Below are 25,525 nucleotides of genomic sequence, written 5' to 3'. Positions count from 1 at the left end.
GGGCGTCGAGTAGCCCGAGGGCTTCTTCTGCATCGCGGGCGTCGGAGGAAAGCATGGTTGCATTTTTGGGAGGCGTGCGAGGTCTGGGATCAGCGGAGCATTGTTGCTTGCACTGTGATGGTGGCGGTGGTGGTGATGGCGAAGCAGACTGCAAGCAAGGTGGGAAAAAATGTTTCAGACAGGTGGTGTTAACGGCTTGTGTGGTATGGCTGTTACGTGTAGCTAGGCGGCCTAGCTGAGGGTCAGACGGGACCGGGGACGTGCTGATGCTGAGATGGGGATGGATGCGTTGCGTTGCGGTGTGGGCAACGACAAGAGAACAGCCCAGGGCAGCAAATCCATGTCGGGGGATCGGCGACTGTGACGGTACCTGCGGTACGGATGCTGCTGTGTACTAAACTCGTTCCGGCCCCCAGGCTATTCAAACTCCAATGCGGAACCTTTTCGTCCATCTCTCACACTTCATGCCTTTAACCTGCAGCTCTCTCACGTCACACGCTTTTGATGGTCCCCGTCGCGCGCGTCGATTGATGCCCGAACCCATCCAATTCCATTGCTCGCCGACTCAATCACAACAAACCCAAGTTCCAATCCCGAGTACCAGTACAGAAGATGAGACCTTGCATCAAAAGACTGCACCCTAAGCACGTGTCGCGTGTCACGTCCATTCCAAGTCCCGGATAGATTGCCCCGGCGCCAGGTTCCGCTCCGCTTCTGCCACCAACTTCACAGCATCAGCTTCTAGCTGCCACAGTGGGTGACGAAAGAAATTGCTAATCCGGGAATCTCTATCGCAAAGTTCAACCATATAAAAACGTGGAGTTCTCAAGCGCTGGATGCGTTTAATGTAGAGAGAATTTTTCTCTTGATAGGTAGTCACAGGGAGTATTCAAGCGCTTGCGTCTGGAGGTGCGACGACTTGAAGCTGGGCCTGGGTTGAATTTCTTTCCTCACCTCCTGTGCTGCGAGGACATTGCATATACCAAGATGTTTATTCCTTCTCTTTACTGTCATGAGGGAAACGCTCAGTATCACTCGAAATGTGTCGGTGAATTTCCAGATATTCATTTGAAGAGGTATCTTTCGTCGTCGCTATTAGTTTCCGCGCCTCCGCCCATGTCTAGGCGGAAGCCAATCACTTTCCAAGCCTTGTCCCACCCTTTGCCTCCAAGAAAGACCCGGGTTCCCCGATTACATGTTGGGTCCCGACTGTCGGTCCAAGTCCTCCCCAGGTTATGCCGAACCGTAGCGTCGCTCGTCGTCCCGTTCCGTTGCATGCCATGTCCCGTTCGCGCCAACATCCAAAACCCTGGATGGTGAAAAAACGCCGTTAAAAGAGCAACTCGCTTCCACACGCTTTGTTCACTTTTCTCCTTCCTCCTCTTTCTCAATCACCTTCCCTGAACCGTCCTCTCACTGGCGTCGGTTTTTCCACGCTCCCACTTATTTTCCCAACCAGCGGCGTCTGCGACCCCTGGCCTCTCTCCACACCTCCGCCTCCACCGGGACTTGTCGAATCCTCCCCGTCACCAGACATGTGCGTCGTTGCCGTGCTCGCCTGTCTGCCCGCAACCGCCGACGCCACCTGAAGCGGCTGAGGGTAAAAGTGCGCCGGCGTGTTACTCGTCGTCGGGGGCTGAAATTCATACTCTTCGGGCGAGTTGGAGCTCGACGTGCCATAGTCGGAGGGGGTGCCGCTGGCACCGAAACGGTGCTGTTGCTGAAAGTGGGCGAAGCTCATGGGTTGCGTGGGTGAGGGCGGCTTGGGGAAGTGTTGGTTGTGGAGCGCATCTTGGGATGGGTCGTACGGCTGTGCATTAGGGGGCGGCGGCGGAGGCATGTATGGGGGTCCCGAAGGTGGGTTGAACATGGCGGTGGGGACGGCGCCGGGAGGTCCAGCTGGGTAGTAGTATTGCTGTTGGTTATTGGGTGACATGGGCGTGACGGGGACCATGTACTGAGGAGGGTAGCCTTGTGGGCCACCGGGAGTGTAGGGTGTTTGCGGTGAGACGGTAGCCACAGGCGAATGTCCGGCGCCGAAAATGGGGGAGTATTCTTCTGACCGCGGCGATGACGGCTTCGCACCTGCGGGGTAATCGCGATACCGTTCGTTTCCTCCAAGCTCAGAGGCCTGTTCATTGGTGGGCAGCTCAATGGGGTCGATGGGGGCCTTTTCTGATTTGCCAGCGTTGCGTTTCCTGCGGCGGAAGAGACAGAAAGTGATGAGACCGACAATAGCGATAAGGGCGACAACGCCGCCTACAACGCCACCTGCAATAGCACCTGTATTGGTGGATTTGCCCGAGGATTTTGAAGTCGACGTCGAAGTGTAGCTGGCAGGGATCGAGCGCGTTGCAGTGCGTTCTGCATAGCTGGGGGTTCGGGTGAAGTAGACGGGTAAATCCCTGTTATCCCAGCTGTTCGGCTTGATGACAGTGGCGCCACCAGTTGCTCTAGTCCGACAGTCAGTCATAGAGATAGAAATGGAGCAGCATTTTTGTACTGACCCTCCGCCGACAGCATCAATAATGGCTGACGGAACGTCGTAGGTGGTAATGTTTGGGTAGAAAAGATCCCACATGGCTTTCTGATAGACAGCGTCAACATTGAGACCAAAACAAGAAAGTCAATGGTTACCTACTTGTGGCCCGTTCTCTCCCAGGTTTAAATTGTGCGTGCCCCAAATAGTGGGAGAGTCACAATTTTCGTTTTGCGCAAACCAACCACCAATGATGAGCATCTGGGAATTATCAATGACATTGCAGGACGAGATTCCGTGAGGATTTCCTGCGCCTGGTTCCGTTGGAAACCACTTGATCCACTGAAAAGACGGAAGAGTCAAGATGTAGACGTCGTCGTAGCCGGTTGTGTTTGTGATGCCTTGGCCTCCGTAAATGTAGCTGCGCGCGCATGTCAGATTGGAAATCTCAAACACGGCACAGGACTCACATGTTGTATGACGACCTGTCCTCCGCCCACGTTGCGCCTCCACAGAACTTGCGCCGCATGCCGGGTATATCTCCACTAGCCGTTTGCGTATACCATTTGGTCGAGGCGATGTCGTAAATGTAGATTGTCTAAAATTCTGTTAGATGAATGATTCCGGCAGAGTCGCTGGACGCTTACGCTCATGTTTTCCTATGATAGTGTTAGCCGCGGCTGAGAAATGAGCGTGGAATCACCTACACCAACAACTGTCCCGTTTTGGTACGGATCGCTAATACCACCGAAATATATCAGCAGACCCTGGTCGGAGGCTGGCAAGTACATCATCACTCCCTCTGCCCTTCCTGTGTTGTCGGGTCCAGTCATGTTACTCCAAGTGTCTGCGACCATATCGTACGAAATGATGTTGGCTGTCGCGAGGGGGCTGCCTTCCCATCTTGGAACCGATGTGTTGCTGAGCCAGCCGCCATAGTAGTAAGCTATGCCTGTCTCATTGACAGAAACACCAGCTCCATACGCTGCGCGATTGATCTGGCTGGCGGCGTCGACGCTCGTTTTGTTCCACTGGTTGAGAATAATGTCGTATGCCCACGGGGTAAAGCTTTCTGGGGAGCCGCTTTCGAATTCACCGCCGTAAAGATAGAGTACTTTGTTGACCTCGTCTGCCCATAGTACGCCTCCGCTCACGTCTGGTATCTGACTGGTCTTGTTCAGGTTGTCGTGTATTTGAGGCATGCCCTGGTTGGTATGATCCAAATCTTGCCATAGAAGCCATGTATCTAGACACTATATTAGATCGAGCGCGCCAGGAGTTGTCGGGCATCAGCGCGATCGTACTTGTGTAGTTTAGGGGATTCTCAGACATTGGATTGTAAGTAATCTGTCCGCCATCGATGTACAGTCGACGGTCGACCACGGCCGTCTGGTGTGCCCATCTTCGGCAAAAGTCATTAATGGGGTCCTTTGCGTCGGTAACGGATCGTGTAGCGAGGGCTAGAAAGGCCAGGGACGTGAGAAATAGGTTTGCCATGGCAGCAGCTATTTGGCAGCAAGCGCCGCTGGAGGCATAGAGGTGGGACCACAGACAAGGCAGAAAGAAAGGGGAGAGTAGTAACGAGTGTTGGAAGAATGAGACTTTGCGGAGAAGGGCTCAAGCCAGCAGACCCGGCGGTGGGGAAAGCAAAGCAGCAGTGCAGCTGAAGGGAACAGTGGAGCGCAGGGCTGTCATCAGGGCACCAGGGTATGCTATGCTATACATGGCGGGCTAGGTCGAACAACGGAAATGGGCGGGCGCAGGTCGAGCAGCGCTGCGTGTCGGCCATGGCGGGCTTCGTGATTCGCAAGAGTCGTGGTACAGGCTGCCGATGGGGGCATAGGACGCCTGCACGCCGTCAGCCCAGCGCCTTCGACCATTCCCGTCATTCCACCTTCGTTGGCTTCTTCTTTTTCCCGGCTGATGCTGTGGCGCCCTGGATCGCTTTCAGCGGCTTACCTCACCGGTAGTGCGTGGTGCCGCATGTCAGCGCCGTGGGAGGAGGCCAGAAGAACATGTTGTGATGAAGGTGCAGCGGACATGGGCGACTCCAGCAGCAGCCACCCGACCTGAGTCATACGATACCGAGTAGGGAGTGCCAGCAGGTCCATCGTTGCAGCAATATTTTCCAGCAACAACAAGACAACAGGTCCGACCAGCAGAGAACAGCGACGATCCCCGCGCGGCGTAGCCCCCATACCAGGACAGAGCTTCTCCAGCTGCACAAGCCACGACCCGGGCACGTCCATCCTCGCGTGGCGCAGCAGCCCTCTCCTCCATCCTTCCGGGTCGTCCCATCCATCACGGCCCCTTACATCCACGAAGGAACCTATCCCGACTCTTTCCAGGGTCCATGATGCCGGCGCTGCACCATCGGCTTCGGCGACCGGCGTCTATCCTGCCGCGTGGTCGACGACACCAACACAAACCATTTCGAGCTCCTGTACGAGGGGAGCACCGCGACCGGATCGCTCCGCCGCCTTTGCATCCGTTCTGATGCCGACGAGACGCCCAATTTGTAGACACGAGGCTCGGCCCCTCTTCATGTCGTGCCTTTGTCCACACCCTCCAGGTCTAGCCGGGCAATCCTGAGCCCAAGCAAACCAACACCAGACAGGGCTGCCAAGGCCAGCCACGCACTGGAAGCTTAACTGGCCGTGTTTATTGCAGCATGAGGCTTTGGTGGTGGCCGTGGTCGCTGCGAAATAAGTCGTTCTCTCAACGACAATTCGCACTAGCGACGGCGCAGCCACAGAATGCGAGTCGACCTTGACGTCATACAGGCGCAGGCACCGACGTCGTCATGTCCAGGAATCAGCGCAACACGTGCGCATGGATGTCCCTATTCGAGCCTGTTCTCTTTTCTTTTGGGGACTGCGACCGCCGCTGCCATCACTTTGAGCCGACAAGCCAGGCGCGCTTCCTGCGCTTCTCAGAGACAAGCTCCTGTGTGTCGCCGTACCGTGGACGCCACCGACCGGCCACTAGTCTGGACCCTTGGACGTTATCGCTGGCAACTTCTGCTCGTTTTCGTCATTCCAACATAGCAAATCATTGCTGTCGGATTCCACTTGAGATTTGGGTGGTTTCGGACCAGGCAAGTGCATTCCACTTTGTTGACATCATGGATTTCTGGAGCGCAGCGCCGGACACAAGCAGTGGTGAGTGGGAATTGGGCGCATCGACGCCGATTTCTTCGAGCTTGCGCTCAAGCATGGGCCATAGGAATCCAGAGTGACGATGTGCCTTGAACTCTTGTCGTAGCAGGTCCAGATTCCAGATCCAAATGGGGTTCTTGGGGAGATTCCTGTTTTGGATAATGGTTTCTACCCTGTATGACAACAGGCCGCCCGCATATGGATTCGCTAGTCCAATACTTTTTGTGACTTTGCACTTAGGCACAAGTCGTGAGACAACCACAAGGCTCTGGACATAGTCTGTGATAGGCGTAAGCGAATAGGCGGATCGTCGCCTGACAGCCTTTCCCCTCCAACAGCAGCTGCCCCTCCCCGCGAGACCTGGCGGATTCGTTTTCCGAGCAGATCAAGGATGCAGAACGGCTGAAATCTGACGGCCATATGGCCAACAGCCAGTCAGGTCGAATTTTCGCAAACACAAAACAGCCCCCAGGACGCCTGAGCACGAGGAGGATGCATCCCGTTTCGAAGAAGTCCGTTCAACGAAGTGGCGTTCCATTTGGTCTCACTCCTGAACGACTACCCGCGGTTCGGCTAACGGCCCCTTTTTTGGATCCTGCTGCATCGATTTGATGGCGCCCACCCATCGCGAAAAGCTGTTCAATATGCTGCTTTTACTCTCAGACGAAGGTGGACGCGCCGCACATGTGAGTTCCAAGAAAGCGCTGCTAAAAGCTCTCCCAGGTATCACTCTCTTATCTCTCCCACGATCTGTAAGACTCTCGTCGTGTTTGTACTGGACGTCATTGTCTATGTTTCGCCGACATCGTGATTGTCTCTCCAAGCTCGTATGAAGGTTGCGGATGATAGAGAGGGAGCGACAAATGATCCGTCTTCTGCGACTGACGCCAACTTCTAGCCTTGATCATTCTAAAGCTCATTATTGGCATCTCATGTCTAGCGCTCAATAGCTCGCAGTGTTATGATTTGCGCTCTGTTCGTGGGTGGGCCGGAGAAGCGCAGTTCAGGTATGTCCGCGCTCCCCAGACTTTTGAGAATTGAAGTGCTGACTTATTATAAGCAAGGCCTCTTCTTTTTCCTGGGGTGTACTCCACTGCCAGTAAATTGACGCCTTCTCTCCGTAATTCGGATCAGAAGCTTCTCCAGAGGATCTGCAGGCGAAAGAGCTTCCCCGGGAGCCCTGAGATTTCCAATCGAGCACTCGAGGAGACATCATGCCGACCTTGAGGACCTTTCAGACGTATCCCGCTGTGTTGGCAATGCTACCTTGGAATGCAGTCAAGGTGAGCTGTAGCAACGTGGCGAAATCTCCTCGGATTGCATTGCTACATTCTGTCGCCTTGTGTCTCCGATCTTATGCATACTGTCGACCGAACGGCATAGGTGTCGAATGACTCCGGATGCATCAAAACTCGGATCTTCGCTTTTGCTCCAATAGAACGCCTTGGGGGTGTTGGGTCCAAGATGCAGCGGATAAATGAAGGGCGGGGAGCTTCGAGAACGCCGAGTACTTTCCTCTGGGGGTTGTTTGCGCCTGCTCTTTTAGCAGAACCTAATCTCAATTCCCTTCCATCGGGTCGATCGATCTAGCAAACCTTTCTTTGTGCATATGGAGCAAACATGCCAATGGGTTTGCTGTTGTTTGAGGCAATCATCGCCCTCGCAGACATCTCTTGCCCGGTAAGTTCCAGACAATACAAGATGGGCGTGTCCGAAACTGACAGATGGCTGTAGTGTTTGGGTCGAATATCTGTCTCAGAGGACCTGGAACTTGTTGTAAGTGGTCCGCCGAAGAATCATTCTTCATGCGCATGGCCTAGTGTCGACTTGTTTCCCTACATTCTTCGACATCTGAACATCGGAGACGTTTTTCGGTGACAAGAGGCGGGAGTGCTGGTCTGGAAGAACTTGGAGAAGCGCTTCAACCAAAGAGGGGTTTCTGGTCGGTTGTATCGTCGCGGACTGAGGGGAATTCTTCTTGTCATTGTCCGCCGGCAAGTCGAAGAAAGCCGCTTCACTCGAGGTTGAATCATAGCCGCACTGCGGCTCAGAAGGGTCAAGAGGTCTGCGCGGGGCTTCTGTTGATGCTTCTGGCAGGAGCAGGCGCGCCCCGACCCAAAGCAAATCTCGCACACGTCCACTTCCGAATCTTCTTCCTCACCCAACAACGCCTACAACAACAGCAGGCAAGCCAAAGCGCTGCAGCGCAGTCTCGACAGTCTTCAGCTGCGCGCTTGGCTGCCTCAACCTCCGCTTTCGGATATCCCTGAGGAGGAAGAGACCGACAATGTCTAACGACAGGTTGAACGCCGCCTTCCTGGCTGAGCTCGGGTCGTCCAACCGTGACCGGCTGCTTGCGGCCCCCGACACTCGCGACGCTGCTCTCCGTGGACGTGCTCGTCCCAATGGCCCTGGACGTGTCCCATCTCAGCAGCTCAACGGCACTGGCGATTCTACTGTCTCTGGATGGCAAGGCAAGTCGCTCTCCATGACCTATCGAATCTTATATTATTCCAGTGATGGCTGACTCTTCGCGCAAACAGACTTTGCTTCCCTCAACAGAGACAACGTCGGAGAGGGCGAGCGGGCCGACCTCCACGATGGACAGCTGCACCGTCTGAATCGCGAGGCCATGGGTCGTCCCACGCCTGCGACTTTCCACCGTCAGCCGCTCCCGCACTTCAACCAACCCCAGGACCGCACACCCAGCAGCTTCTATGACAATCCCAGGACCAGGCCCCAGCCCCAGGCTCATGCTCAGCCCTCCACCAATGGTGCAGGCAACGGAGATCCTAATGATCCATTGGCTTTGGCTCGCCAGATGCAGTTGTAAGTCACATTGCTCCTCTTGCATGTACATAAACGAACTAACAATAAGTCAGCCGGGGTAGCTACTCTGGCAAGACCCGAGGTGGTAGCATGCGCGGCAGTCCCTCCACCCGTGGCGGATACGGCGACACTGACTTTCGTGGTGGTCGTGGAGGCAATGAACCTCGTGGTGGACGCGGTGGACGTGGTGGTCGCGGTGGGTACTCTCCCCAGGACTGTCGAAGCTCGGACCCTCGTGGTGGTCGTGGAAGTTCCTCCCTTGGCCGTGGTCGCGTCTATCCGACTCCTCCTACCCGTGGAGGTCCTGTTGGCGGACAATACCCTCGTGGCTCTTCTTCTACCCGTGGTCGTGGAGAGACGGCCGTCCAAGGCACTGCATCTCGTCGTGCCCAGCCTCGTGAGGACCCATGGTTTCCAAACGGCCAGCTGACTTCCCCTGAAGACGACATCAAGCCTGTCAATACCCCCGCCAAGATCAAGCACACCAAGGCCCCCGCCGAGAAGCCGAACATAGTCTCGTCCGAGGATTTCATGTCTGCTATGATGGGCTCGAAGTGGGCCCCTTAGCAAAGCCTGATCGACATGGAATACAGCATCAATCATTCGCGCGAGCGGGCTACGAGCTGGATGAGGCGGTGGAATATTGCTTTGGGCGATTCAAAACAAAAGGGGAGAAATCCATTATCTGGGATGGACTTCCCATTGGATTTTCGGACGGCTTTTCAAAACTTGATTTTTGCAACAGTCGCGGCTGCGGGATAGTTAATTCATTGAAATCTTCTCCCAAAAGTCCTGTGATTATTGTCGTTGTGATCTTGTCCATTTATCGAACGCCTGAGGTCGGAATAGCCTCGAAGGTCCCAAACGCGGATCGCCTGCTGGCTGAAGCCCCTGTCCCTCCATGCTCGCTAGGTATCTCGCGAGCCGCCGGTACCTCATCCGCGCTCCACTCGACAGTCGACAACAACACTCCCAACACCCAAACCCCTCAAATCCCTGCCCGAATTATGGCCTCCTTCACGGCGATTAGTTCGCGGCCTTCAGCGGCCGCTGCAGCTGCAGCCTCACAAGCCAGCGCCAAGCGCGCAACGCAAAGCATTCCCGAAGTCGAACAGGCTTTCGCCGAACAGCCAGATTTGAAGAAGCGCGTCTACAGCGCCATCGGTATGAGCTTTCCTTTGACCCGACTCTGCCAACGCACATCTTGTCGAATTCTTCAAATGGAACTGCAAAGCTAATAACCTCTTGACGTAGATGAAAACCCCAACCAGACACCGCTCTTCTCCTCCATTTCCTCGTACATACTCCAACTGCACAACCGCTCCGCGAACACCAATGGCGTCACTTCCTCCGACGAGCCCGCGGCCAAGAAACGCAAGTTGGAAGAGCAGCAGCAGGCGGCACGAACAAACGGCGCAGGCGCCGGGTCGTGGGCAGACGCAAATGCGCCGGCCGATCTGACGGTGCCGGACGTGAGCTTCTCAGTGCCGGCACGCAAGAAGTTCCAACTTCAGGTGTTGGGCAAGGGACCAGGTGCAGGGATAAGGGCAGTCGGTGCTGGTGGAGCCGTCGAATTCGGCGTGGGCTTCGCAGATGTCGGTTAGTGCTATCTCGATGGCCACAATATTTCCCTGGCGCTTTCTCGCATCGCGATGGCGAGGCTGACAATGGGTGAACAGACCAAATTTTCTGCCTTCCGATTCCTGAAAAGGCCAAGCGTCAGTGGAACTTTATCGTCATCCCGAAGAACAACGACGGCGTGCTAGCGGCGGCGGAGGACGCCGACGTAAAAGAGCAGATTGTATGGTCGTTCCAGGAGCCGTCGAATAAGGAGATTGAGGCTGGTGCTGAGGCAGGACCTGAGCCGACGGCTGCCCGGCTGGACCAGTATCTGAAAAGCTACGGCAAGCAGGTCATTTTCCCGACCAAGGCAGAATTCCAGAGCGCCATACCGCAAAGCCATCGCAAGGGAGAGCCTGGATTCCACGTCAAAGCGTTCAAGGGCAGCAAAGAGGGTATGTTCTGAGTCGAAATTCACGTTAAATTGGGGTACTAACGAAAGTACAGGATTCCTCTTCCTCACCAGCACAGGCATCATCTTCGGCTTCAAGAAGCCCATCATGTACTTCTCCTTCGCTTCGATCGAATCCCTTTCCTACACCTCCGTCCTCCAGCGCACTTTCAACCTCAACATCACCGTCTCCGACCCTGCCTCCGCAGATCAGAAGCCGCAGGAAGTAGAATTCTCCATGATCGACCAAGCAGACTACAGCGGCATCGACAGCTACGTCAAAAAACACAGCCTCAACGATGCAAGCATGGCCGCCCAGCGCCGCGCCCAACGGTACAACGTGAATGGACCGGTGAAGGGAGAGGACGGAGAAGACGCCGCAGCAGAAGGGGAGGAAGATGGAGAGACGGAATTGCAAAAGGCGCAACAAATGTTAGAGGACGCAGAAGACGAAGAAGAGGAGGACTACGACCCGGGCTCTGAGGGCGAGAGTGAAGGCGAGGGGTCCAGTAGCAGCGAAGAAGAAGAGTACGACGACGATGGTCAAGAGCAGGACGAAGATGGAAACATTCTAGAGGACGAGTTGGGGAGCGAGGCGGAGGAGGTCGAGATGAGCGACCAGGAGTAGACTGCTCGTGTTCTGGACGTGTGGCTGAAATGAGGCACTGAATCGTCTAGGTAGTTGTCATATCCTATGTACGGGAGCAGATATACCCTTTCATATCAACTCGACCGAAGAGGCAGCGTTTTATGGCGACGCATGATAATGAGATAGCACCTACAGAATAGACCTGAACAGTGCCCTTGACTTTCAAGTCTTGTGGAGCCAAGTCCTTAAAGATATGCTTGCTTAATTTTCAATGAATCTACTGCCATGTCAGGGAATAAAAATTGTGAGAGAATGACGCTCCACAGAAGCCAAGGGCAAAGTGGAAACCAGGTCCAATTCTTCTTGTACACTCACCAACGCATCCATCAAGGCTGCCTGACGACTAAGGGGATCGTTCGAGCCATCTGATTCGCTAATATACGTAACTTGAAACATAGCAATCTTATTGAGGGCCTGCCTGGATAGGCACGCTTCCTGGTCGATGGAAAGAGAGGGAAAGAGGTCAGACTTGGACGCAACTTTGAACGCAGCAATTCTATTGAGCTCCCACCCAAGGAGGAGATTTTTCGTCATGAAATCTGATTGGCAGGTCGACTCAACTTCAAACGTAGTAGTCCTATTGACAGCCTGCCCGATGAGGCAGCTCTGAGGTTGTGGAACGAGAGGGAAGGAAATGGGAAATTGGGAATGGGAGGTTAACTTTGAACGTAGCAATCCTATTGAGCACCCGCTCAATCGGGAAACTTCTCACTCTTGCTTATCATTGGAGGGCAAGCGCAACTTCAAACGTAGCGTTCCTATTGAGAGTCTGCCCGATTAGGACATCTTGGGAGGGGTGGAAAGAGAGGGAAGGAGAGGACGTCATGCGCAGGTGCCATCTCAGTGAATGCACGAGGCAGACAGACAGGCGCCGCAACTCCGCCTACGCCCCGATTGCCTGGTTTCAACGTCTCCTGGTCGTTCTGCACTGTACGAAAAACATACATTTTCGGTCTAACTAAAGGAAATTGGTATCTCGCACGTTCGCTCTCCCCTCCAACCACTAGGTAACCACACCAACATCTACATCTCCAAAACGCCCGCATCGACCGCCTTCTGCGGTGGTGCGTCGTCGCGCAGACTGCCCGACGGCGACGCGTCTTTGCCCTCGAGCACCTCGGCCTCGCGGCCGAGCATCATGTGCTGGATGTTGACGCGCGGGCCCTTGAACCACTTGCGCGCCGAGATGACCCACCAGGTGAGGGCAATCAGCATGGTGCCGCCGAAGACCACGACGGTCCAATTCATCTGGTCGACACTGTAACTAAATGTTAGCTGCGAGATCTCAAACTTTGCTAAGGAAGCGACAAGACTTACGTGAGGTCCTTACCCCTTACGGCGGGGAAGCAGAGAATGGGAATCATAAGGAGCACAAAGGCCGACGCAACAGCGCCAATGGGAATGCTCCAGCGACCCAAATTCCACGGTCCAGGCCGGAAGTTGCCTCGTGTGAAGAAGACGCGGATGAAAATGGGCGTGGTGAAGGCGAAGAAGGCCGCCAATCCGCCAATACTGAAAATGGCGTCGATGGCCACGCCACCAGCAAAGATGAGCAGTAGCATGAGGCAGCCCAGAATGCAATTGAACCAAACAGCATTGACGGGCGTGCGCGTGTGCCGGTTGACTCGGGCCCAGAGCGTGGAGCCGGGGATGCAGCCATCGCGGGCGTAGGCAAAAGTGACTCGCGACGCAGCAATCATGCAGCCCTGACCCATGGCGAAGCCGGCGATGACGGTCAGCGCCAGGATGGCAATGGCGATCTTTTGCGGCATGCACTGGACCAGGTATGCGGCGAAAGGCTGGCCGAGATCAGAGTCCAGCGCCTCGGTGATGTCGACAACGGTGTACGCGACGACCAGCTGCAGGACCCAGCCAAAAATGCCACCAATGGACGAGGTCATTACTATGGCACGCGGCGACGCGATGTTGGCGTTGGAGCACTCCTCAGCCAAGCTGTGGGAATAAGTTAGCAAAAGTAGGTGCTTGGTATAGTCCTTGACCTACTGGAAAGGAGAGTCATATCCAGACATGGTCCAGATGACGGCGACGAAGCTTGCCAACACACGCAAGCCAGCTGGGAACTCCATGCCCTCGTAAATCTCACCCCACACCCTGCTGGACGGTGTGTAGCGAGGAAGTCCCCGATCCTCGCGGTCCGTACCAGCCAGGATCAGGATGATGACGACAAACAGCGCCGCCATGTTGAAGATGGAGCCAAAGGAGTTCAGCCGGGCCAGCCACCTCGTCGGCATGCTCGACATGCAGCTGTGGATGAGCATGAGGGCCACGGTCAAAAGGAACGTTTCCCAATCGTTCGGAACGTAATTCGGGTTGCGAATAGACGCGGCCGCAAGCATCATGGCCGCAGTGCCGTAGTTGACAGACGGCGCCGCAGTGATTTGGGCTAACCAGTTGCTCCAACCGGTGACCCAGGCGGCGAGGGGGCCCCAGCCAGGGGGAGCGAGGACAGCAGCCGCGTAGTAGAGACCACCGCTCGTTGGCATGCTCGAACATAGCTCTGCCATGCTGGAAGCAACCGATTGAATGCCTATCATGGCAATCAGCCAGCCCCAGGTCATGCCTGCGGTGCCTGCGTAGCCCATGCCATAGTACAGGGTACTGGCGAAGCTGGGCAGGAGACCTAAGACGGCAAAGGAGACGCAAAAGGTCGTGAACAAGCTGAATTCACGCTTGAACTCAGACTTGTATCCGAGAGCCGCAAGGACTTCCTCATCCTGGTTAAACTCGTGGTTCGGGTCGAACGGAATATCGCCAGCTAGTAAAAAAATTTAGTTTGGAATTTTTCTGTGTTCGTCGTCATGCTCACCAGGGAGTATCGAAGTTACCGGTTCATCAGCAACCGTCCTCTTATGCTGGGATCCTGAGGCGATGCTTTGATTCCGTTCGACCATATTCTTTTTCTGATCCAGAACTGCTCATTTGTTATGAGGAGGGATGGGAGGCGACCAAGAAGGCGATGGATGAGCAAGCGTCGGGTGCTTGCTGGCGATAGTAGGGACTGTTGCTTTGTTGATGTCGCTGCTGATGTCGCGACTGCTACTGCACGGCGGGAGAGGAATAATATGCAGACGAACAACCTTCCATCAGCATACCAGTGGTTGGCTAGACTATATGGAGTTTACGGCAAACAAGGACCCCTCATCGAGCCGATGATAGGAACTACGGCGGCCAAACCCAAATAGGCATCTGTAACCTTCGAGGAAAGGAGTGCGGCGGCGAAGTGGGATCCAATGACGGCCCAGTGACAGGCGTAAATTACCGTTGACGGCGTTGACGGGCCAGGGAGACGTTGGTTTGGTTAGGCTGGTGCGCGTCTTTGCAGAGCGTTGTGTGGATTGATGGTGGCCTCCACGCCTTATCATGGTGGTCGAGATAGCGAGTAGCATCAGCGACCAACCGCAGAGCGTGCCTATCTCTGCGCCACGCGCCCGCGGAAGGTTTCCGTCAGATCAGAGACACACCCGCGGGCCTCGCAAATCTGGAAATTGGTCGCATCGCGAACGGCGGAATACTGAGCTTAGACCCTCGGCTTTGGTGTTGTAGTTGAGCTCGCTGTCGCTTGCCCTGTTTACGACATGTAGCTGAGGGTTGATAGCGACTCATGGGCTGCGTTATCCATTGACCTCAGAAACAACATCTCAACATCGCCTTCTGTAAGGGTTCAGGAGATGTCCGTGTGCGTCGTGGACGGCTTACTGAATCCTTTGCTTGCTACTCGCGTAGCCCGCGCACGACCGATGCGAGCCTCCAAATCTTCTTTCCCCTCTTCAACTCTAATCGCTTCAACGGCGAAGATGTTTGACGGGCCGTAGAAACGTAGATTCCACGTTTAGCAGAGACCCTGGCGCTGCGTCAGAATTTTTTACATGCATAGAATGCTGCTGAGCTGACAGGTGAAGGCAGCGTTCGCAGCGAAAACCCCTGCACAACAACAGGCTGCTTGTCCATGTCTTCTGCCACACTGCTGCCCGCGTGGGCCTCGATATGGCGTGGGGTAAGATGATAGCGCGAGTACATGCTACATCAGGCAAGTCCACACGACCTGAGGTGGGTGTCTCTCTCCGTCGCTCTTTCTCAGCCTGTTTCGAGAGCGGCAGTTGGTTTGCGTCATGATGCCTGTTGCTGATGGCTTTTCGTTCAGGTCCAGCTGGGTTGAATAGTGTGGGAAAGCGGAGACCGGCCCGCTGCTTGTCGTGCTGCAGGGCGGACTGGGCGGCAGATAGAAGATGATAACCGAGAGGCCAGCCCAACGCGGGGTGCAGCTCTACGTAATGAAATTTGGTCTCGCACACCATCCAGAGCTTACGTCAATCATCACCATCTCACAGCTATGCCAAATTTTTGGGGTTTGTTCCAGAAATTCCCACACTATTGACGGCGCTTATGGGATCCCACGACGACGTGGACATGTGATTTGATGGTTTGATTCTACTTCTCAAAGAGTCTCCGGACACACCCTCTCTATCTACAGCTACACATCTTGGTAGCGAAGTACCATCTTCCAAGTCCTCTCTTCCTGCTATCGATCCTGATTACAAGAATTAAATATTAGAAATGTTGTCCTGACAAATTCTCAAGAAGAAAAACATCCTTCAAATAGCATCGAGCAGGTAGTGGTGGTGGCTTCGCCATCCTGTCCACTCGCACTCGACGCGGCTCTTTCCGCTCACCAAGTCGAAGCTGGTAGAGAGTAGCGATTCATCAACGATACCTCCTCAGACCATGGCTGGCTTACTTCGCTTGGGAGACGAGGCTTTCTGGAAATCCAAAATCTATTTGGACTTGGCATCGTGGCTATCGCACTGCGTAGGTGGAGGGCCAAGTTTGGAGATGTGCCGTTGAAAGTGTGACAAATACCAGAGCTTCTGCGTCTGTCTCTCCAACGGTCGGCTCCACTTGCGACGCCATGAGGACTGTCGAAGTGCTCATTCGCTGGACACGCGTTCAAGCGAGCGGCATTCGTGTAGTTTGATTTGAAAGGACCGTAGGAACGGGTGGCGCTCATAGAGGCGGCTCAGCCCAAGGAGCCACTTCGCTGATGTTGGGGTGAGGCTGAGCAGTACGCACAGCTCCAGAGGTCAAGCCACCGCTTCTGGAGCACATGGCCGCGCTTCCAGTTCCGCTATCCTGTCGCGTGGATGAAAGTTTGCCGGGTCTGGGGCTGACGTCTTCCACCGATGGTGTTCTTGGGGTGTGGGCAAAGTCGATAGTCGAAATGGTTGAAGTGGAAGCGGTCGACTTGCTCCTGATTGAGTCTTTGGCGGTCGATAATCTGCTGCTGGAAAAAGTGGAAAAGGACCTGGCAGTTGACTGTCTGTCGGCCGATGTGCCCGGTCTTGGTTTGACAGCTTCGGGCAGTCCGTCCCATTTGGTGTTCACTCTGGGGACGCCCTCGGGCATTTTCTGGTGGGACATGGCCGCCAAGGACATTGAGCCCTTTGCTTCGGCTTGCCTCTGCTGCTGCCTGGCATAATGCTCCAGGGCATTGGCAGAGGGTTCTTTGACGGCCAAGAATCCCAAGAGCGAGATGCCTCGCTTCTTACTCCTTTTGGCGGTCTTCTCAGTGGCGACGCTATCCGAACGCCGGTGCGTGTAAGCGTCTGCGCCAGTCGGTTGATTTTGTTTCCCCGTAGAGGCGGCTGAGCAACTGGGCTTGGCTGGCCTGCTGACTAGACTCCATTCTATCGAAGTTGCTGCAGGGACTTGTCGCTGCTCCGGATCAGCGCATCTTTCGTTTCCTGGGAAAGCAGAATGCTCGTTCGACGCTTGTTTCGGAACGGGCTCGATGGAGTCGGAGCGATCTTGTGGAAGTCGGTTCCGATAGGTCAATCTAGGGATCCGCACCGCATCCCTCGAAGTTGGTTGGTCGTGCGCGGCGGGAGACTCCGTGGTGCGAGCCATGGTTCAAAGTCGTTGCGGCTGCTCGAAGGTTGAATGTGCGAGTGGTCCAGTTTGAATGGGCATAAAGCTTTTGAAGGGTGCAGAGAGTAAGAGATATGTAGGCAAAATGAAAATGAGCAGGTGGCGACGTGTGTGGCTAGAGTGGGTGTTTGAGAAGTTGGATTGGCTGATCCTGAACGTGGTGGTAATACAGCTCAAATCACCAGACGCCCAAAGAAAAGCTCCTTGCTGAAGAGTGTATCGCGAAACGGCGAGCAGTGATTCGTCCAGACGAAATGGTGTGGAAGTGTAAAGAGAGTTGCGCAGACCCGGTACCTTGGGCCAGCTCGGGACGAAAGTTGGTTGAAAGGAGTGGAAGGAGGTTGGAAAAGAGTGTGGAGAAAACGTACGATGAGATCAGAGAGTCAGGTGCCAGGGACCATAAATAGTAGAAAAAGACGGGAGAAAAAGGGCCATGTTAATATTTCAGCCCAAGTGATCCCTGCTAGAGCCGTGGAAAAGGCTTACTGAAGCTCCAAATAAGTAAAAATACATTGGGACGACTAAGACAAATCTAGATGCGGCACGATCCCAAGAAGTATCACGATGCTGCTGAGGCTTGGGCACGGTCGTCATGGCGCGTGGATGCCGTTTGCCATGTCTTGCAGTCTTGCAGAGAGTCTTTTCTAGTGACAGATGGATGAGCAGAAACAACCCTGTCAAGGTCCATCAGCCCTATGCAAATCCGTAGGAAGAGGAGCGTCGTAAGCGGCTGGCCGGTTGGGGGCTGAGGAGAGAACACGTCCGGAAGTGTCGCAGAAGCTTCCTGGACCTGGAATGGAATGTCGACATGGAGTCTGGAGTTGCAGAGAAAGAGTGAGTGCCCTGGTAGGCGTAAGGCGCGCTTTCCGCTGTTTACCTCAGCCTCCACCTCTTCGGCCGCCCGCGCTTTCCCGCCTGCAGACATTTCAAATTCCACGTGCCGGCCTTCTCCTTCAACACTTCCTCAACCACGGGCCACCCATCTACGATCGCGACCTGAAAGCCCCACCCCACCGCCTGGTTTGCTCGGGCCTCTCTCCCGCCGTGGCCCTTGCTTGCCAACTACGTCGCTCCTCCGCTCTCGTGGCCAACTTCCGTCTCTCCCACCGTTCATTCTTCTCACGATGCCGCCCGCCCTTGACTTCGCCTTTGCGTCGCAGGACAAGGCCAGGAATGACTCAACCGTGTCACCCCTCCAGATTCCGCCTAAACCACCGACCGAACACACCCACCCTCCTGAGACGCCATTCGCCCGTCACTCAACAACCAACCGTCATGTCCCCGACTCTCCTCCGCGTCCGCCAGTGTCTCCAATAACACCAGTCGCCACAATCGCACAACTGGCGCCCACCGATCAAGCTGATCGCGTCATCCCTCCTCCCGCTGTCGAGTTTATACCGCAGCCGCCGTCCAAGCCAATTGAGGAGTCTGAGAATCTCGACGCAATCGCCCTGCGCTCCGCAATTGCACTGCTGCAGATCCAACGCGATCGAAGCAAAAAAGATATCCAGACTCTGCAGAGGATCAAAAATGCTGCCGTCGCTGAGCCCGAGGCGTTTGTCGAGGAGCTCAAATCCGGCCGCTTGAAGCCAAAGCGCGAAAAGAACGACATTCTTGGCCCGACCCTCAGCGGACTGGATTCCATAATAGACAGCGACCAAGACGACAGCGATGATGAGGCTCGCTCGCCGACTTCTGGCCCGCCACCGCCAAAATTTGGACCTGTACCGGAAGCGCAAAATGTGTTCCGCTGCCCGCCAATCAACTGGGACAAATATCATGTCGTCGGGGAGTCTCTAGACAAAATCCATATCGATCAGCGACAGCGTCCAGTCCATCACATCGCTGCGCCGTATTCGCCGTTCACAGATCGAATCCACCCGCAGAACACGACCCCATCTCAACCTAGAAGAGTGTCGAAAAAGCCTGGTTGAACGCTTGCATTCTCGAAAGAGCAGGGACTTGGATGATATACGAATTATGAGACCATGAGATTTGCGCTGGGGTCGACGCTAGTCCGTCACAACCTCGCCCTCTCATCGTCATCGGCGTGTCACTGTGGAATCACTGTATCCCCTGCCTCAAAGCGGGAGAGATTGGCTGCCCAAACTGTCCGTCTGGATGCTCAGACCCAACCAGCACGAAAGAAGGACACACAGTCGACAATACTGGAGACTAGGAACAGTCCTAGACGACGATGACGTACGCCCTGTGCGTTCAAGAATAGAAGCAACAAAGAAGAGTTTTGATATGACTTAATTGTCCCAGCAGTGCCATCATCAAAGTCGCGTGTTGTAGTGCCCGACTCGTACATGCCTGAGTTTGGTTGGCTAGAATGCTGCCATGACGCATAGTCTTCATGCTGCTCGAGGCCCTGCGTCTTGATCGGCACGACCACACGCGATGGGCGCGAATCTGCCAATACCCTTCGACGAGGAAACGGCCTGTGGCGGCAGATGCGATGGCGGGTATGGGCCTGGGGCTAGCTCTGCCGGTGCGACACGACACTCCCTCAAGTCACAGGGCTTCGCTTCTCCTAACCAGCCGTCCTCCGCGCTCGTAACTATGTCCCTGCTAGGACTAAGCGCACTGGCCTTTTTGACGTAGCTCTCACGACTCCGAGGTCGTTTTGATGCAAGTTTTTGGTCCTGCATTGGCCTTGGGGGTTGCAGGCACCTGCAGCGTTGGCTTGCACACGATGAAGCAACCAGGCCTATATAGGAGCCCCAAGGCCCCAGACCGCATCGGAGCCCCTGCCACAGCTTCGCCCAGCCCATCGAAGCCTTTCTATTTCATTCTCATGTGCTTTCGTCTCGACGAGTCTATGTCGGAGACGTCCAATTCCTCTTTTGATCCAACAGCCATCTTTTGCTTCTCTCCCACCCAAGTGACAGACGACCGCATCTTACCACCGCAGCCATGGTGCGATTCCACGCCATCATTTATGCCACCTTCTCCTTCATCGCATTAGTCCTGACCTTCGTCGCCATGTTCGCGGGACGACACGCGGGCCAAGGCGAACAATACCACATCCTAACGCTCAACACCTCACGAATCGGGGCGAACGCCTATCAAAACTTCGCCGACGCCAACGACGACCCGGGAAATCCCCTCGCGCCGCTCTTCAACAACCTCACGCAGCCGCTGACGGGCGGCATCAACTCAGGCCTCAACTCGGCCTTCGGCTCCATCGCAAAGGACCTCCATATCCAAGACTTCTACTCGGCCCACATGTTCGCCGGCTGCAACGGCACCTACACGCCGCAGCCGGTGCCCGACTCGGACGTGCCGGCAAGCAAGATCCACAAGAACGTCACGGGGTGCAGCAAGCCGTCGGCCAGCTTCGCCTTCAACCCGATCCAGCAGATCGAAGACTCGATGAAGCAGACGCAGGCCGGCGACACGCTGACGCAGATCAACTTCCCGACGAACCTCAGCGACGAGCTGGCCGCCATGAAGAGCGCCTGGCACGCGCTCGTCGCCTTTTTCATCCTGGCCGTCATCTTCAACTTCTTGTCGCTCTTTGCGACGTGGACGGGCGTTGTCTTTGTCGGCCGCCGCGTCGCCCTCCTCAACGCGGCGCTGGCCGGTCTCAATCTCTTTGGCGTCGGCACTGGAACTGTCATCGCGACGGCGGTGGGTGCCATTGGCGCCAAAGTCATCAACGACGCCGGCAACGGCGTTGGTCTGGAGGGCCACGCGGGCCACAAGTTCATGGCGCTGTCGTGGGTCGCGACGGTCTTTGTCGGCATCGTGTTTGTCGGGTGGAGCGTCGATTGGTTCCTCGTGCGGCGGCGCGAGAAGCAAGAGGCCGAGGCGCCGTTGGTCGTCGAGTCAAAGCCGGCGTAGTGAGGTGTACAAGCTGTCGGTGAACTGTACGAGTGGCTATTTTTTCTCGTTTCTCGAACAAAAGGGTGGATTCTGCTGCTGCCGAGTCGGGGAACGGGCTTCCTCGTACATCTGTTCCTATTCCACTTCTTCATTTGTTTTTTTGTCTTTTCTTTCTGGGTTTCTAACTCTTCGTGGGGAGGCACTTTGTTGTTGTCAATGTCGCTGTCGTTTTCATACTCGCCAACATGGGCGAGAAGCGAGCGTATCAAACGTTATGGCTGTACGAAGTTGACGATGTAACGGATTGTTTCTGCTATAGGGGCCCTGGGCTGTCGGAAATTTTGGGAGAGTATATGGCGTCGAGGCACTGCTGAAAGACTACATCTGATGTGTGGATGGTGGGCTTGGGCTGCGTTGTTCAAGTCAGTTGACTATGACAATTGAAAGCAAAGATTTGAGTACATTTGCCCTTGAGCGTGAGCATCTTCGTGGCTGTTTGGCACTTTGTGTGAGAGGCAAATAAATGTACTTGACATGGGGTGATTTGCTGTCCCAATGCTTCGCATAACGTTGACATTGGGTGCCACAGAGTTATAGCGACTTACTGCAATGTCACCTCAACAGCGAAGGCCAAAGACGATGATGATCGATGGAGCTTAGTCAATAATCAAAGCAAAGACATTGTTGAAAGCATTCGATTCCTAGCTACGTGAATAGAAGACTCCTTGCGCTAACCCCAAATTCAGAATGCGCCTGCCATGCTATGCCTGCGCCTAAGGATGCTGTACTGCCAAAGAGAGTATGCCGTGTATTGTTCGCCCCGTCCTGTCCTGCCTTCCTGTGCCTTGCCAAAGGTATTGCTGCCTCCTTGTTGAAATAGGGTATATAGTACGAAACGCCTGCACATTAGATTTGCGTGATGCCGTGCTCGCTCCGTGTCATACCCGCTCTTATCCGTTCCGTAATATGCCAGCCAAGTTGAAGCGTGCTGTGGTCCGAAGTCTGGTTTCGTGGTTGGTGACTTCGGCCGTGTCTGCTTCTGCTCTTCTCGGCCGTTATTGTGCTGTCTGATCTTCGCCAAAAGAGTTGTTCTCTCCCTGCTTTGGGCTCTTGTCGTCCCAAGGCACATAATCTTAATGCCAAGCGATTGACGTCGGTAGCTTCATCCCATAACCGTGTCTTCCCCTTCGCCCTCCAGGCACCGCAGGCACCACGGATCTCCCTCTTCCCCTCGCTCCACACAGCATCCTCGACATATCTTTCTTCCACCGAATGCTGTTGCTATGCCGTGAGGTTTGCTCTCCTTCTCCTCTTGTTCAGCACCACCACCACACTTGCTGCCGACGCACTGCCGCAGACAAATGAAGCACGTCCGCGCTCCGCAGGCCTCGCAGCCCATGTACCCTTCCAAGTCCTTCTTTGTACGTGGGCTGCGGTGACAGCAATGGCATGGGGTGAGGTCCGGCGTCAAGGGTGAACTGGTGGCTTTTGCCGTGTTCTCGTTGATACTGGACCGGCAGTTTTGATGGACGTTCTGTAGCGGCGGCCGTGAGCGGAAAGGCTGGGCCTGAACATGGAGACGTGGATGTGGGATAGCTCGTTTACGTGGGCGTTGGTGATGTGGGAGCGGCTGTGGCTGGGCGAGGTGGTTGTAGTTGTAGATGGAGGCAGTGGCGGGCGCTTCGGCGTATTTCTCGTCGAGCAGCGAGGCGAGCTTGAGGTTTTTGGTTGGTCTATTTGACAGTCAGATAATTGTGATAAGAGCCCATTTGAGTAGGTGGTAAGTGGTAGCAAAGGTAGGATCATGGTGTTTTGGGGTGAGGGGCGAAGCTAAGGACGCTGCGGGTCAGGGTCCGACTAGGCCAGGGAAATACGCACAGAATGTTGGCCGTGTAGACGTCTTCGGTCGCTGTCCGTTTTCTCTTTCCAAGCTGTTCGTGCGGGTCTGTCTGCCTCATGCCGGGGTTGTAGGCTGGGTCTGCGGATTCGAAGAGCTCCTCCGTTATGTACATGGTCTTGTCGTGCTGCCAATTGGGACGTTGGGGGCAGATATTTAGTCGAGGAGCATTCGAAGGAGCGACAACACCCTTATTAAGTCGGAGGGTGCGGTAGGAAAGAGGAGGTTGGAGAGCCGCTCGCGGGCGTTGTGGAGGTGGAAGTGGATGCAGATGGCCGTGTATGCGAAACGAGTCGAGGACCGGGACGCTGTTGTACGGAGGCCCGAGCGTCTGCTGCTGTGAGTCTTTTGAGTCGAGACTTGCCCCTCTTTTCTTTCTCTTTGACAAACACCTTCACTGTTGCCTCTTGCCACTGGACTTGTGGGGAAAACACAACCCATACAGCATTAATGCGCTTGTTGTGCCGCGACTGTTTACTCGGCCAAGTTCGCATACCTTGACATTTGTTTTCCCCTTTCGGAAGCTTCCGCGGATCTCGATCATCCCACTCAACCATGGACAGGGCGGTGCGGCGTCTTTCCGAGCAAAAGAATCGTGGGGCGCGGTCAAGTTTTATGAAATTGTGTACAACCTGGCGAGAGCGATATACCAAGCTGACTTGCGCAGAGGAGGTGTTTAAAATTCGCCAGCACAGCCAGTCTCAGTCGAAGAAGACGGCATCCGGCTTATGCACGCAAATCTTGCCCGTCGAATTGCTTCGCAACACGATTCTTGGGTCACCCTTACTGCCCTTGACGTGCTTGCCCTCGACTTCCTTTTCCTCCTCCACAATCTCCACCACCTCTCCCTCGACGTACCCCGGCAAAGCTTTCCAGTGGACCTGCTGTCCCTCTTTTGGCAATCGGTCTTTGGAGCCCTGCTCTGCCGGCGGTTCAGCGTCGTCGTGCTTTGATCCGACAGTATCACGATCTTTAGCGCCGCTGTCGTCGTGGGACCCGTTCGCAGATCCGTTCTGCTTGCCTTTCCTTGCATTGTTTTTCGGCCTCTTATTGGGTGACGAATCGGACTTGCGAGGTCGGCCACGCTTCTTTCCTGTCGTTTGCTTGTCTTCTTCATCCGACTGGGGCTCTTGACTGCCCTCAGAAGCAGTCCCGTCCTCTTGTTCGGAGTCATCATTGACGTCGGATTCTTCCCCTGATCCACTGACCTCATCCTGGTCCTCCTCTTTCGCGTCTTCACTCGCCTTCTTACGGCTCTCCTTGGCCTTTTTGGTGTTGCCAACATACTGCTCCCCCTGCTTGCCTCCCTCTTGCTTAGCCTTCTCCGTCTCTTCCTTCTCCCCTTCGCTCATCTCCTCCCAGGCCTTCTTCGGCAGATACCTCTTCTCAGTGCCATCAGCCTGCTTTGCGTGGCCACTTCCTTCCTTGGTCTGCCACTCTTCGTCTGTCCACTTGGACAAGTTCTTTTGGGACTGCTCTTGGTCGTCCTTCGAGGTTGTGTAGTCGCCCCCGCGCTTCTTGTATTCGGATGCCATCATCTGCGCCTGCTTACCGTGAGCCCCTTGAAGCCTTGTAAATAGGAATAAAGGGGGCACGAACCTTTCGCGCTGACCATTGACCCGGCGCTCCACCTTTGTCTCCCTCCTTGATTTCCTCCTTCACCTGCTCTCTCAACTCGGGGTCCGTGTATTTATCCTGCGACGGCATCTTTGAATTTGAAAAAACGACTGAATGCTCAAAGGGATTCGATCCGAATGAAAATCAATGTTCCGCCAACGAGGTGAGATGAGGCGACACGCTCACGCACACAGCTGCAAATATTCCGAGGGAATCATAGGATTTAAGCAAACCAGGTCCCCTCTACCACAAGTTATTCCCACTAACTACCTAGCTGCATCGTCACCAACGTAATCGACTAGCTCCAGGCACGCTCCACGCCGCATGAGACAGTCATGCCGTCATAGACGAGCCTACCGATCCAACAACTCTTAGTTTTCGCTTCCCAACGAGCTCAACTCCAGCACTAACTACGGGAGTGCATGTTCCTGCCTTAGACTCGGCCTATGACGCACTCGCGCCCATCCATACATGGTTCAAGGCACCCGGTCCAATCGATCCCAGAAAGAAATCCACACGAAACACTATTGCTGACGCCCCCCACACACACACAACTTCGCCGACTGAAACGAACGGTCCTCTGTGGATTTCCAAAGTGCAACTCAATTCGATTTGCACACTCTCGCTCCTTCCCTCGCCCCCAAGTATTCCACTGATGCAGCGGGCCGGCATGCCGGTTTCGGGAGAGCCGCCCTCCGCCCTGGCGTCGGCCCGATGGAACGTTGGCTCTTGCAGCGAGCCGAAATGCGGGGGCTAGGCTGGTTTGAGGATAGTTCAATGCGACAAGGCTGGGGTTCATATTGCGGGGATGCGAGAGCATTGATGCTGGTCGTTGACTTGGAGTTTGCTAGATCTCTTGGAGAAATGGTAGACGCTGGTACATTGTGGTTTTCGTGGTTTAGAGAATTGGGGAAGATAACGCAGAATATAAGGTGGGAAGATGCCGGATCTGAATGATCTGTCCGGCTAGAAATTTTTGGGGAGGATCAAAACGTTCGTGGGTTCTAGGAAGTGAAGTTTAGAAACCTCAAAGGAGGAGGAAGAGGCTGAATATTGAATGAAGATTTTCCGGCGTGCTGAAAATGAGACTCGAAGTTTTGGGCAAATCCCC

At 54.9% G+C, this 25,525-nt stretch overlaps 9 protein-coding genes across 9 annotated transcripts; 4 read left to right on the top strand and 5 right to left on the bottom strand.

Annotated features, from left to right (window-relative positions):
* Nucleotides 1-1,044: 1,044 nt before the first annotated feature.
* Nucleotides 1,045-4,435, bottom strand: BKA78DRAFT_335331 (uncharacterized protein). The gene is made up of 7 exons (XM_066890217.1): nt 3,784-4,435; nt 3,187-3,725; nt 3,127-3,138; nt 2,950-3,077; nt 2,642-2,900; nt 2,508-2,587; nt 1,045-2,453 (listed from the first exon to the last, which is right to left on the bottom strand). The coding sequence occupies exons 1-7, from the start codon at nt 3,974-3,976 to the stop codon at nt 1,388-1,390; spliced, it is 2,277 nt and encodes a 758-aa protein (XP_066748046.1). The 5' UTR covers nt 3,977-4,435; the 3' UTR covers nt 1,045-1,387.
* Nucleotides 4,436-7,924: 3,489 nt separating this feature from the next.
* Nucleotides 7,925-9,033, top strand: BKA78DRAFT_350091 (uncharacterized protein; the record flags this gene model as incomplete). Its single annotated transcript, XM_066890922.1, has 3 exons — nt 7,925-8,115; nt 8,200-8,466; nt 8,520-9,033. The coding sequence occupies 3 exons, from the start codon at nt 7,925-7,927 to the stop codon at nt 9,031-9,033; spliced, it is 972 nt and encodes a 323-aa protein (XP_066748045.1).
* A 272-nt stretch (nt 9,034-9,305) lies between these two features.
* Nucleotides 9,306-11,513, top strand: BKA78DRAFT_306464 (uncharacterized protein). The gene is made up of 4 exons (XM_066887785.1): nt 9,306-9,630; nt 9,721-10,065; nt 10,146-10,481; nt 10,534-11,513. Exons 1-4 carry the CDS (start codon nt 9,474-9,476, stop codon nt 11,103-11,105), a joined length of 1,410 nt encoding a protein of 469 aa, XP_066748044.1. The 5' UTR covers nt 9,306-9,473; the 3' UTR covers nt 11,106-11,513.
* A 565-nt stretch (nt 11,514-12,078) lies between these two features.
* On the bottom strand, nt 12,079-14,146 carry BKA78DRAFT_81530 (amino acid permease-domain-containing protein). Its single transcript, XM_066893797.1, has 4 exons — nt 13,954-14,146; nt 13,131-13,902; nt 12,444-13,079; nt 12,079-12,384 (listed from the first exon to the last, which is right to left on the bottom strand). Exons 1-4 carry the CDS (start codon nt 14,036-14,038, stop codon nt 12,150-12,152), a joined length of 1,728 nt encoding a protein of 575 aa, XP_066748043.1. The 5' UTR covers nt 14,039-14,146; the 3' UTR covers nt 12,079-12,149.
* Nucleotides 14,147-16,148: 2,002 nt separating this feature from the next.
* On the bottom strand, nt 16,149-17,048 carry BKA78DRAFT_350088 (uncharacterized protein; the record flags this gene model as incomplete). Its single annotated transcript, XM_066890921.1, has 1 exon — nt 16,149-17,048. The coding sequence occupies one exon, from the start codon at nt 17,046-17,048 to the stop codon at nt 16,149-16,151; it is 900 nt and encodes a 299-aa protein (XP_066748042.1).
* A 1,145-nt stretch (nt 17,049-18,193) lies between these two features.
* Nucleotides 18,194-19,003, top strand: BKA78DRAFT_350087 (uncharacterized protein; the record flags this gene model as incomplete). Its single annotated transcript, XM_066890920.1, has 1 exon — nt 18,194-19,003. The coding sequence occupies one exon, from the start codon at nt 18,194-18,196 to the stop codon at nt 19,001-19,003; it is 810 nt and encodes a 269-aa protein (XP_066748041.1).
* Nucleotides 19,004-19,988: 985 nt separating this feature from the next.
* On the top strand, nt 19,989-20,918 carry BKA78DRAFT_292750 (actin cortical patch SUR7/pH-response regulator pali; the record flags this gene model as incomplete). Its single annotated transcript, XM_066886096.1, has 1 exon — nt 19,989-20,918. One exon carries the CDS (start codon nt 19,989-19,991, stop codon nt 20,916-20,918), a length of 930 nt encoding a protein of 309 aa, XP_066748040.1.
* Nucleotides 20,919-21,581: 663 nt separating this feature from the next.
* On the bottom strand, nt 21,582-23,067 carry BKA78DRAFT_306456 (uncharacterized protein). Its single transcript, XM_066887784.1, has 2 exons — nt 22,779-23,067; nt 21,582-22,633 (listed from the first exon to the last, which is right to left on the bottom strand). The coding sequence occupies exons 1-2, from the start codon at nt 22,910-22,912 to the stop codon at nt 22,063-22,065; spliced, it is 705 nt and encodes a 234-aa protein (XP_066748039.1). The 5' UTR covers nt 22,913-23,067; the 3' UTR covers nt 21,582-22,062.
* A 431-nt stretch (nt 23,068-23,498) lies between these two features.
* Nucleotides 23,499-24,504, bottom strand: BKA78DRAFT_350085 (uncharacterized protein; the record flags this gene model as incomplete). Its single annotated transcript, XM_066890919.1, has 2 exons — nt 23,499-24,341; nt 24,397-24,504. 2 exons carry the CDS (start codon nt 24,502-24,504, stop codon nt 23,499-23,501), a joined length of 951 nt encoding a protein of 316 aa, XP_066748038.1.
* Between the last annotated feature and the right edge of the window lie 1,021 nt (nt 24,505-25,525).

The sequence above is a fragment of the Phyllosticta capitalensis genome, assembly GCF_038381095.1.
Source record: "Phyllosticta capitalensis strain CBS 128856 chromosome Unknown BKA78scaffold_2, whole genome shotgun sequence".
Lineage (NCBI taxonomy): Eukaryota > Fungi > Ascomycota > Dothideomycetes > Botryosphaeriales > Phyllostictaceae > Phyllosticta > Phyllosticta capitalensis.
This window is presented reverse-complemented; position numbering and strand designations above follow the sequence as displayed.

Coding starts and splice junctions, on each gene's coding strand:
- BKA78DRAFT_335331 (XM_066890217.1), bottom strand. CDS start 3,976: ATGGCAAACCTATTTCTCACGTCCCTGGCCTTTCTAGCCCTCGCTACA. Junction 2,901..2,949: donor GACAGGTCGTCATACAACAT/GTGAGTCCTGTG, acceptor ATGCGCGCGCAG/CTACATTTACGGAGGCCAAG. Junction 2,588..2,641: donor TGGGAGAGAACGGGCCACAA/GTAGGTAACCAT, acceptor GCTGTCTATCAG/AAAGCCATGTGGGATCTTTT.
- BKA78DRAFT_306464 (XM_066887785.1), top strand. CDS start 9,474: ATGGCCTCCTTCACGGCGATTAGTTCGCGGCCTTCAGCGGCCGCTGCA. Junction 10,066..10,145: donor CGTGGGCTTCGCAGATGTCG/GTTAGTGCTATC, acceptor ATGGGTGAACAG/ACCAAATTTTCTGCCTTCCG. Junction 10,482..10,533: donor GTTCAAGGGCAGCAAAGAGG/GTATGTTCTGAG, acceptor ACGAAAGTACAG/GATTCCTCTTCCTCACCAGC.
- BKA78DRAFT_306456 (XM_066887784.1), bottom strand. CDS start 22,912: ATGTACATAACGGAGGAGCTCTTCGAATCCGCAGACCCAGCCTACAAC. Junction 22,634..22,778: donor GTCTACACGGCCAACATTCT/GTGCGTATTTCC, acceptor ACTGTCAAATAG/ACCAACCAAAAACCTCAAGC.
- BKA78DRAFT_81530 (XM_066893797.1), bottom strand. CDS start 14,038: ATGGTCGAACGGAATCAAAGCATCGCCTCAGGATCCCAGCATAAGAGG. Junction 13,080..13,130: donor GGATATGACTCTCCTTTCCA/GTAGGTCAAGGA, acceptor TTATTCCCACAG/CTTGGCTGAGGAGTGCTCCA. Junction 12,385..12,443: donor GTAAGGGGTAAGGACCTCAC/GTAAGTCTTGTC, acceptor ATTTAGTTACAG/TGTCGACCAGATGAATTGGA.